General features: G+C 41.5%; 1 protein-coding gene across 2 annotated transcripts in view; it reads left to right on the top strand.

Moving 5' to 3' along the window:
- Positions 1–1,926: 1,926 nt before the first annotated feature.
- The window catches only part of rnf2 (ring finger protein 2), a 16,670-nt gene continuing 6,613 nt past the window's right edge, over positions 1,927–11,983 (top strand). Inside the window, exons 1-6 of one of the 2 annotated variants that reach the window (XM_037083748.1) lie at positions 1,927–2,067; positions 7,399–7,495; positions 7,729–7,895; positions 11,248–11,330; positions 11,469–11,601; positions 11,684–11,783. In XM_037083748.1, the coding sequence (XP_036939643.1) occupies positions 7,409–7,495; positions 7,729–7,895; positions 11,248–11,330; positions 11,469–11,601; positions 11,684–11,783 (570 nt within the window). In that variant the 5' untranslated portion in view covers positions 1,927–2,067; positions 7,399–7,408. The remainder of the gene's footprint in view (positions 2,068–7,398; positions 7,496–7,728; positions 7,896–11,247; positions 11,331–11,468; positions 11,602–11,683; positions 11,784–11,983) is intronic. The other variant, XM_037083749.1, reaches the window with a different exon arrangement.

Raw genomic sequence — 11,983 nt, 5'->3', positions numbered from 1 at the left:
TGGCTGGACAGCTAGCTGGACTGGACGAGCAACACCAAGCAACTGTATAAGAAGGCTCAGAGCAGGATGTACTTCCTGAAGAGGCTGCGATCCTTTAACATCTGCAGGAAGCTCCTGCGGATCTTCTATCAGTCCGTGGTCGCCAGCGTTCTCTCCTATGCTGTGGTGTGCCGGGGCGGGAGCACATCAAAGGCAGACCTCTCAAGGTTGGAGAAGCTGGTCAGGCGGGCCGGCTCTGTGGTCGGCCTGAAGCTGGACCCTCTTATGTCAGTGGCAGAAGGGAGAACCCTCAACAAACTGTGGGGCATCATGGACAATGCCAACCACCCTCTGCATACCGTCATCAACAGCCAGAGGAGCTGGTTCAGCGACAGGCTGCTCCTTCCAAAGAGCCGGACAAACAGACTGAAAAACCCTTTGTCCCCTGTGCCATCAAACTGTTTAACTCCTCACTGGGGAGGACGGTGAACAGGTGAACAGCGAACAGAGACACAGAGAGACTGAGGGACAGGGAGGAGAGGTCTGCCCAACTGTAACTATAGACATGCTGGACTGTTCATGAACACAACGTACAATAACCATGTGCAATAACCATGTGCAATAACCATGCGCAATAATAACAGAGCCATAACAAATACTGTGTACCTGTGTACAGTTTTGTGTGTGTGTATATATGTATATACATATATATTTCTATTCTTACAGTGTTATTTTATTTATTTACTTATATGTATATTTTATATGTATGTTTACATGTATTTTTTATATGTATGTATATATATTTCTTGCATATTTATATATATGTATATGTATAGAATATTATATTTGGTTTTATATCTTTATATGGGTGTCAGGTACTTTGGTGTCTCTCCTTTCTTGATCCTCTATATGTGTGTAACAGTGCTGTGTGTGATGTGGAGCTTCAATTTCCTTGAGGGAACCTCCCAAAAGGATGAATAAAGTTGTCTAAGTCTAAGTTATGTTCATTTGAAGTGTGAATCTCTGCTACCTTTTGATGAAATATTGTGTTTCGTGGTGATGTAGTGATGTTCATAGTGTTACATGCATGTGATATCATGTTTAAAAAATGACCCACAGATTTTCTATCATGACGATGCTGCTGATGATGGAGAGGCATCTTCTGACTCTACCTGCAGTGATGAAGACAGTTGCAGTTGTCTCACTCTCCTGTTGACCTCAAGCTTCCAAGTCAATTTCTAAAAAACGTTTTTCAACTTGAACTACAACAACTTTGTCTGATAAGTTACCGGTTATGTCAGCTGTGAAAGCCCTGCTAAGGGGCCATTCCCCTCTCAGTCCAATCATTTTAATCAACCTGATCTTAATCACTGTTATTACCACTTGATCCCACTAGATGTTTTAACAGTGATGACACAGTGTTCCTAACTGCCAACTTGTAATGGTGGAGTGAAAGAACGGTTTTATGGACCTTCCAAAAACCTTCCCCGAAACCAGTTTTAAACATGCACATCATCGCAATCATGGCCTTCTTTTTGGCACTTATAATAATCAACTTCTAAGAGACAGCACTAGAGCTGGAACCACTGTCTTCTAGTAAAGCTACATCTTGGATCAACATCTATTACTGAGCGGCACTAGTAGAACCAGAATTAACAAAGGGGCAGTGAAGAGACTCAACATGTAACATATTTCAAAGATCGCCCATCTTCTCTGCTTATACTTTATTTCACTCACTTCAGTCTGCTAATTAACACATCCTGTTTCCCCCGTGGCATTGCCAAGCAATGCATTCACTGGTTTGCATGATTAATCTTTCTGTGTGTGATTTATCATCATGGTGCTCTGGTTCAGAGCTGAGATGGTGTCTTTCTCACGTAATGTTATCTTATACTGAAGGCTGTATATAAAGACAGGCTGCCTGTTGATTTAGTCTGAGCACGAACCTCCATACCATTCTGATCACTGAGCCCTGGCCCCTCTAGCATAGCGCATACATTTCCCAGACCACACCGCTTCTTGTGCATCCGCCATATTGCCTTCGCCCAAGCGCGCTGGCTAGATCGGCTCGTACCACCAACTGAAAATGTAAGTACAGAAACAGTAAAATTTAGTGCAGGTCAGGAATAATTCGGGTTTTTTGTCTGTATTTGTGTATTATGACAATTCGGACACTATTTTATAACGGTGTAAGGTCTGGAAATAGGGTTGGTACAGCACAGAGCTCAGCTCAGCAGTTCGGCGCGTCGGCTCTTTCTCTGTTGTTGTTTCTCCCTCTGTCTCAGAGACAAATTACACTCACGACCCCCTCGCAGTATGTGAGATATGAGCTTTAATAGTTAATTTGACACGAAGAAACTGCCTATTCGTGTTTGTCTTCTGAAATTAGCCTGAACACAGTCTAAATGATGAGGTTATTTTGGCTCTAATTTTAGCGTTATGGAGAATAGTTAGCTCTGTGGTAGCTAGTTAGCGGTAGCCCAGCCCTGCAGATTTAGCATGAAATCATTATGCGGGGTCTGTCTATTAATTGCAGAGATAGATAGCTGGAATCCATAAACTTAAAAGAGTCAGTTGTCCGTGCAGAGCTACTTTTTGTCTTGTGTTAGCGAGTAAAAATATCAAATGATACTCAAACACAGCCAACAAACGGGAGCGAACAGGGAGCCATGTAGCTGGAGTCAGCGATGGGTACTCAGTAGGCTTTGTTTATGGATATCATTTTATGGTTGCGGTGAAGAGAATATCGACATTTTGGTCAAGGCGTCTCAAGGTTGCCTTTGTTTTTCTTGACCTACTTAAGTTTATATGGAAATACGAGTTTGCCTTTATTTAGTCAGAATGTTTCATATAGACCAACCCCACATTCCTTGTCACATGTATGGCAGCATGGCCATACAGCTGCAGCGCTGGGAGAAAATTTGAGACTCAGACAAGGCATTTTATTTTTACGTCTTCACCGTTTGTCTGTAGGTAGAATAGAAGCACAAATAGCCAATACAAAGTTTGTGGTAACCGTCAGGTTGACTTGGACATATTTTGCTCATGAATTTAACCAGCGCACCACTCTAAAGTCTCAGGTGGCATTGACAAGAAGCAGAAAACAATTGTTTGAATTATCACTTGAACCTAAGATATTTGAGTTATCTTAAGACAAATGCCAGTCCTATTGGCCGAGGCTGTGGCTCTGTTTTTGGAAAATACACCTCTTAGCTTTCTGCTCTTCTTTTGTCATTTTAGAACCAAGAAAATCCATGTTTTCTCCTGGGGATAAGAAATATCTTAGTGATTTCACTTCATGCTGCAAGCTTGACGAGGTTTTTAATCATAAACTTGAACTCACATTTACGCGAACAAAGTTTTGATATGAAAATGGTATAAATTACATAAATTTATAGTGTGCATCCAGTGCAGTAGTCATAGCTTAAACATTTCTTAGCAGCATTGATTCACAAACAAGTGTATATTCAGGAGAGCAAGGCAATTGCAATAAAATAAGCTAAGATTTTCTGTAAGTCTTAAATGTAAGGTGAGTTAAGATGTATGAGAAAGAGGACTTACACAGCAAGACATGGGTGATGAGTATATATGTATAGGACACAAATGCTACAGCCATGATGAAGAACAGATGTGTCTGATTCAGCTTTTCTGAGCTTCTTTTCTGTCACTATGTGTAGTATCAACTCTCAAATGATGAGGCAGCATGTTGTCGATTTAAGCCCCATTTACACTGCCTTTTCAAGTCAGGAAACTTGCACTGATATTCCGCCTCGCCGTCTATATGAAAGTTATAGTGGTGCAAGTGGGACAGTTTCTTTCCGCCCCTGATCTGACACCAGAGGTAGTAGCATAGCCACAACATTCACACAAACGACGTCTGTGTGAACAGACGACGTCTGTGTGAATGGAAATGCCGGCGGTGCGGGACAGGAATGTGTTACCGGCTTCCGACCTGAAAATGAGGCTCTTTCTAATCACGAAATGTTTTGTTTTGTTTTTGTTTTTTTTGTGTGGGGTAGATGGTTATTGGTAAACATAATGACCAGCCACCGCTGTTGACGTTTTTTGTGCCTCTGATACTTTTTGTTTTCATATCACTCTGCAAGTTGTCCATTCATTTGTCATGACAACACTTCATTCAAAGCAGAGCTCCACCAAAGAGCCTGCAATGGTTGCAGAAGGTTATCAGATGTGTCAGTGTTTCCCCTACATGCATTCTGCTGCTGGATTTTCAGCACCACTCAGTGGAGGACGGTTAGCTCACCTCCCAGAACCTCATGCTGAATTGCTGGAAACTGATTTAGGGACCGTCATTAAATTACTTAGCTTAAATATATTGATACAAAATAATTGCATTTTTTAAAAAATCTCCTGTGTCATGTGGCCCAGTGACTCCAAACCAGTAGCAAACTGTATTAGTAAACTGAAAAATGTAAAAATGAGACACAGTTCTTTTTGTTGTATTTAATTTTTTGCAGAAATTGTGTTTTTTTTTTCCCTCTCAATAGCTTCCATGTCATGTGACCCACTGACTTCAGAAACAGATTGTGTTTCCATAGAAAATCTATAATAATAAAGAAAATAATGGTAAAAAAGTTATCTAATGCTCAAGAGGTTAACATATTTTCAAGCTGCAATGTCAGCTTCTACACTATTTTGTCTCATGTCTTAGATTCTGTAACTGAAATTCTTTTTTCAAATTCTCACCAGTAGTCACCATTTAAAGGGTTATTTTTCAAAATTTTCTTCCAGGTGGGGATGCCCCTGGACCTCCCTATTGTTGCTAGGTTACTGACTTAGAGAACAGCTGCTACAAAAAAATCTAGGGGAAACACTGTGTTCTAAGAATTTGGATGTGTGGGGCGAACTATTTCTTTCTTAGCTGAAGCCAACAACGGGACAAAATAAATGTAAAGAGAGACATAGTGGAGCCGTACACTTTCCTCCTTTTTTGTCCTTTGCCAATCACACCCATGGATACTGGTTAAGTGCTTGGATATTTTCTAGGTAACTGAGTTTTCTTGCTGGGGATGGGTCTGAGTGGTGCTCCTTCCTTGTGTATCTTGGGGAGTCCATAGATACATGGGATGGCTTCTTTGGGGTACAGTCTGTAATATAATGGCCGGTCAATGGCTTTGTCCTTTTCCAGTTTTTGCAGACACTCTTTAACTTTCTTTTTGTAGCTACTATTTGGAACCTGCCTCAGAGTCTAATAGTTAGTTTCACTGAGCAGATTGGTGACTTTGGTGACTTTGGTGGTGTAGTCCACTGTGTCTAGCACTACAGAGTTTAAAAGTGAGAGCTAGCACGTGTCCTTTATGACTCTGTAAGGTAGTGCTGGGCGGTATGACCAAAAATTTATATCACAGTATTTTTCAAAATTCTAACGATTTCACGGTATATGACCGTATTTTTTCATGCATAATCAGGTGTTTACAGCATTTCCTACTGTTTGAGAGAGGAATTATTGGCCCCTTTTTAGATAGAAACGGGGGCACATTTTCTCCAAGGTAAAGGCTGCACTCTGCCGCCCTGTCTATCTAAAAGGGAGGTTTGATATTCCCTCTTTCCCAAAAAGCCGCCTAAGGCGTAAGGCATAAACATGTGATGTGACATGAAGCATGAAGTTGGGCGTGAACAGTGACATACAATATATGCATCAGAAGAAATGTGGCGACACTTGATAGATTTACTTAATTATAGGCCCGTGGCCCATATTCTCGCCTCCTCAGTCAGACACATGGCGATGTTATACCCCTACTATTAAAGGAAGTGTTCTGCGGAGCGCCTTGCGTTAGCTGCCTCAAGCAACTGACGGCTAACAGGAAGCAGGTTGAATTTGTCTTCAAAATAGAGCTTTACATTGCACCCGATTGGAGCTTAGAACTGGGTTCCTAGCAGGGGGGCTGTTAATTTGAAAGTAGCGAGTGTTAGTAGCTTGCCGCTACAACAACAAGCTGACAGCTACAGAGGCCAAGGAGACACTAGGATCTCCCGGATCTCAGCGGCTTTCCAGTTGCTCATCTTGACATCCATGGATGAAGTCATGAACTACCATGTATCCTGGCCATCTTCACCGTAACGTAACACCAGAGCACTGTTTACCCTCACCATGCCTCGCAGTCGCTCCATGCCTGTTAGAAGCGCAACATTGAAAAGGGTCCCGTCTGAAACAGCATTGTGCGGCGCAGCATAGCGTTCAGAACGTTGTGTAATCAGATTCACCAGTATGGCAGTATATTAAAAATTCATATCATAACGAAAATATACACCGGTATTCGTTGTGAACTGGCATACCGCCCATCACTACTGTATATACTGTTTATTTATAATGAGTGGAAAAAGAACTCCTACATGAACAAACAAGAGGGATGCACGAGACTCATACCCGTGCTAATCACCGCTCAGAGAAGTGTGCTCACTTCTGAGCATGCTGATCAGTTGCTGTTCATGAAGAAGAACATGCATATTTGATAATGAACTGAAATGTGCACAGGTTTACATAATACAAGTCACTAAGAAGCACTGAGATATTCTCAGGTTTATGTAGAGTAAGTTGGTAAACTCTGAAATGTACCAGGTTTATATAAAACAAGTTTGTGGTGATTTCAAAAGTTGAATATCTAAAATGTGTCAAGGTTTGCTTACAGACAAGTTTGTTAAGCTTTTAAAAACATTAAAATTTGTATTGTGTGTATGTGAATTTCATTTTACATTAATTTGTTAACATAGTTGTGTAAATTTAATATACAGACTGAAAAAAGTTGTTCTGCTGCAGAACTGTGCTGTTTTTGTAAAGTTTGGAAAGTTTGTCGACAATGCCAAGATGTGTGTTTGTAAAAGAGGCAATATGCTAAGACTTTATGCACTTTTGATTCAGTGTTTCATCTCAATTTGAGAGAAATTCTCTAAAACTGACACTAAATTGCAGTGAATAAAGAGAAAACTCCTGCACCTATTTTTTATGGGCATTTAATTTCTTTAGTTAGAAAGATACCGTGTTGACTCATTTGTCAATGTCTTGCAATATATATCGAATATCGCAAAATCACGGGCCATGTATCGCATATTGTATCATGAGGTGCCCTGTGACTTAGTAAAAGTGTCGGATTTTAAACTGAACAGTAATGAATACTGGCTTGTTTTTTTTGTCCCCATGGAGAAAGTCCCCAGACTACCTTAAAAAAGTCTCTATTTAATCATATGAGCAAGGCACCTAACCCCAGTTTTCGCTGATGGCCAAGCCAGTGTCTTGCATGGGGTCCCTGGTTTGTGTTGATAAGTAAAATGTGTAGAGATGCATTAAAAGTGCTGCCCATTTTTATTTGCTTTGGAAATCTACCCACCAGTAATGCTCAGTAGTTCATCATTACATCCCAGTATTCTGAGACAATCTAATTAAATGTTTGTCTGTTTCAGTGTTGCAGTGATGACTCAGACAGTTCAGACAAATGGGGTTCAACCCCTTAGTAAGACCTGGGAGCTGAGTCTGTATGAGCTTCAGAGAACACCACAGGTAACGATTCATAACGTCAGTCATCACTTCATCACAGAAGTTTCTTCAAAATCGTTCTGCCATTGTTTGTTTTTTAAACTAATCAATCACACAACAGTTGCAGTGGTTCTGAGATTTGTAGGAACTAACATATCCAATAAGAGCCTTAAGCTGTAGCTGTATCACTTATTTACAAGTCCACAGATAGATGTATCTGCATGTTTACTCACCTCGTCTTGCTCTTTTTCATATGGGCACAGGAGGCTATCACAGATGGACTGGAGATAGCAGTGTCACCCAGGTCCTTGCACAGTGAACTTATGTGTCCTATCTGTTTGGACATGTTGAAGAACACAATGACAACCAAAGAATGTCTGCATCGCTTCTGCGCTGACTGTATCATCACAGCTTTGAGATCTGGGTGAGTTTTACCAGTCAGTGGAAACCAAAAGGGCTCTGTCTGCCCCTGTAGTACTCTACAGGTCTCCGATGATCTCAGCTCAACTAATCCAGTGAAGTGAATGTCAAAGAAAATGAGTAGTGGTGACCTTTGAGGGAAGGCAGAGTTTCAGGTGCAGTCGCACCAATCAGAAAAGATAATTCTTTTGACCATCTTATAGAATAGAATAGAATAGATAAGAATTACTTTATTGATCCCAGACTGGGAAATTATTTTGTCACAGCAGCAAGAAAAAAAGAAAGACAAGGGAAACACTCTGTACATAACATAAATAGATAGCAAGATGTATACAATGTATATACACAGTGCAAACTATACTATAAACAATAACAATCAACTTTACTGCTGGTCAAGAAATAAACAATTTCTATGAATGTGCAATAACAGAACCAACATATACTTATGAATGTGCAATAACACCACAGACTGATAAAAGTTCTCCAACATTTTGCTGCACATGTTAAAGGATCTCAGCTTCCTCAGGAAGAATAGTCTGCTCATCCCCTTCTTGTGAACAGCTTCAGCGTTAGATCGCCACTCCAGTGTGTGGTTGATGGTAACACCCAGGTACTCCACCGCATCCTTTCCCAGAATGGGCAGAGGTTGGGAAGCCGTCCTCTTCTTCCTAAAATCAGTCACCATCTCTCTGGTCTTGCTGATGTTTAGCCACAGGTGATTCTGTCCAGGCCACTTAGAGTTCTCAACGGGCCTGAAAATTACAACCCAACCTGACCCGGCCCGCAGGTTTTTAAGCCCAAACCCGACTCAGCCCGACACACCAGCATGAATTGTCTGCCCGAACCTGCCCCGAATCTGGCCCGAACCCGACCCCCTGCACGCCTGCATTGTTTTCCTCAAACACTTGTTATCCTGATCAGACAGACAGCAGATGAAAATTCAAATCAAACGTTATTTAAAATGAAAAGATTTAACACAAACTGCTGAAACACTTTAAATAGCCTGTATAAATAAATATGCTGTAAATAAATATTGAATTAAATCTTCTCTAGCCAGGCTATAGGCGTGAAAACATCACGCAGCGGTGTCAGGTAGGAACCTGCAGGTCCGGTTGGGTTTTTCGGGCTGGCCTGACCCCTTGAGAACTCTAAGTCTACTCTGCTAGGTTGTCCACCAGTGCCCTGTACTCCCCCTCCTGTCCCTCTCTTATACACCCAACAACAGCCGAGTCAACAGAAAACTTCTGCAGGTGACACGACCCGGTTTTGTAGTCAGTAGCGCTTGAAATTCACCGAAAATGGAGAAAAAGAGACGGAGCATGCGCATAAAGCTTGCGCGCTGTATACAGACAGACAGTAGAATTAGAAACCGAACAAAACAATAAGAAGATGAAAATGGCTTGTTGGTTGTCCATAATCCTTTTTTCAGTCAGCGTAGTGCCAGAGGAGCACAATATTTTGCCCTAATAACCCTAATAGGCTCAACATCTTCTGCGGCATGAACACAAGCATGTAGTCTGCCATTCTGCATCATCGATACGCAAAGTATGCAGATTTACTGTCCACAAGAGAACACGGGGAAGCGGTTTTTGGATTTTTCCACCCTGAGACCCAGTTTCAAAAAAGTGTTTTCAGGCACTGCGTTTACAGGATCCATGTAGACCAGGGGTGTCAAACTGATCCAGTAAAGGGCCATGTGGCTGCAGATTTTCATTCCAACCAAGCAAGAACACACCTGATCCAAATCAGGTGTGTTCTTGCTTGGTTGGCTGATTGGTTGGCTGATCCAAATCAGGCGTGTTCTTGCTTGGTTGGAATGAAAACCTGCAGCCACATGGCCCTTTACTGGATCAGTTTGACACCCCTGATGTAGACAATCTGCCAAAATGATGCAAAACATGTGTGTTTACACATAGAAGTGCTTCCATGTTGATGGGCCCTCAGACAGAACACTGCCCATACAAACAAACTGGGGACTACCTGTCAGGTAGTCAGTAATCCAGGAGACAATGGTAGTGTCGACACCCAGCAGCAGTGGCTCAATGGTGTTAAAAGCACTGGAGAAATCAAAGAAATCAATGTGATTCTCACATAATTGGATCACTAGTGGAGGAAGCTAATGTCTGTCGAAGAACTGAATGATGGGGATTTACTGGAGCGAACAGTTCAAAATTAACTGTTTGATATATTGTAATAGCTTTAAGGATGTGTAAAAATAAAATGTCTCGTGTGTCTCCAAATAGCGCCCTCATGTCCAGTACACTTTGAAAGCACTGTAGAACCCTCAAATTGTTGTCTACTGTCTACAAAAGGAGCTTTCCCATACGCATGTGCTGACTCAGCACGTCGCTCAAGCGTGGCAGGGATTACCTTTTTATATGACAACAGGGCCACCAGCTTGAAAGTGCAGTTTTAAGTAATGACGCTCTTGTCTTGTGGTTGAATGGGCACCTGTAAACGCTCTTCCTCTTGCAGCACCATTACAAACTGCTAGCAGAGCTTCGCTTATTCAGTCGGAGATATTTAATTTCCCATAAATTTACAATAAAAAACCTTAAGTGTTTGTGTTGAAAAAAGTCACTGTGACAGTCAGCCCTCCAGACCGAGACTTCAGTGAACTATCCCCCCGAAAACAGGCTCCCTCCTGTGAGTATGAGAGTCAGTTGTGTCCAGAGTGTCCAGTTTACTAAAGGCAACGATGTCATTATGTCCCCACTTTGTCACTTTCCAGGACGTTTGGTGGGTCAAGATCTCAATCACAACACATTTTAACAGCAACCATATGCTTATTAACAGTCATCAGGTACAAGCTCAGATTAACAGGAGGACACTGATGTCAAAAAACACATCATCATGACGACGTATACTGCCACTCCTCCTTAGGTGCCACAGCACCGGCTTGCTGTGTGAATTACACACTGATTCGTCTTTACAATAGATTTGCTTTGCACTGTGTGAACAAACAATGGCAGAGAATGGGCAAACCGCCACTGCGGCGATGATGAGGCAACTCTGTGTGAAAAGGTAATATGAATGCTAACTCATTAGTGTACAGCCCTCTTATTCCTGCAAGGACTGACACTTTTTCTAAAGTGCCTTTGACTCTAAAAGAGTTTAAACTGGAGTAAGTAAGAAAAGTGTTGTTTATCAAGTCTGTGATGTCCTTGCAAACTGTTCTAACGTACCCACATGTAGCTTTATCAAATAGTATGTCAGATGTTGACTTTTCATGTGTCGTTTGATTTAAACAAACCTACAGAAAACATGCATTTAAAATGTTTTCATCAGCAATGGGATTTCTCATTGTTGCTTTGGCATGATTATTTCAACTCATGATGGTGAAAATGTCTTTGCAGTAATAAAGAATGTCCTACCTGTCGTAAGAAGCTGGTGTCAAAGAGGTCGCTGCGTCCTGACCCTAATTTTGATGCTCTGATCAGTGAGTAACCACTGTGGTTTAAAGAGGCTTAACCACTAAACAGAAAATCTGGACCAACAGAGAATATTCACAATTTTGTGAGTGAAAATGCTATGAAAGGTCCTAGAATTCTATTTCTGTGTATTTATCCTATTTCAGGCAAAATTTATCCCAGTCGTGACGAGTATGAAGCCCACCAGGAGAGAGTGTTGGCCCGCATCAGCAAACACAACAACCAACAAGCCCTGTCCCACAGCATAGAGGAGGGCCTTAAGATCCAGGCTATGACCAGGTAAACACAGCAGTCTTACACACAGATCATGCAAATTCACTTCAATCAGTCTACTGTAAGAAGCTGAATTTGTTTCTGTCAGACTGCAGCGTGGTAAGAGACATACAGTGGAGAACGGTAGCGGAGCGGAGGACAATGGAGACTCTTCCCACTGTAGCAACGCTTCTGTCCACAGCAACCAGGTATGCTCTGATGTTTAACACAGTACACATGTACAGTGGAGAGCCCCAGTGAACATACTTCTTGTCTGCATTTGTTTCAAATATAATTTCATTACAGATGAAAATATCAGTTTAACAGTTTAAATGAAAGTTAATTCTTAATCTTGATATCTCAGTATTCATGACTTCTTGTGATGTCACAGATTGCTGGGCCTTCTCAG

This window comes from Acanthopagrus latus, chromosome 21 (genome assembly GCF_904848185.1).
Source record: "Acanthopagrus latus isolate v.2019 chromosome 21, fAcaLat1.1, whole genome shotgun sequence".
NCBI classification, from domain to species: Eukaryota; Metazoa; Chordata; class Actinopteri; order Spariformes; family Sparidae; genus Acanthopagrus; species Acanthopagrus latus.
The sequence above is the reverse complement of the archived record's forward strand: the minus strand, read 5'-3'. Positions and strand labels throughout refer to the sequence as shown.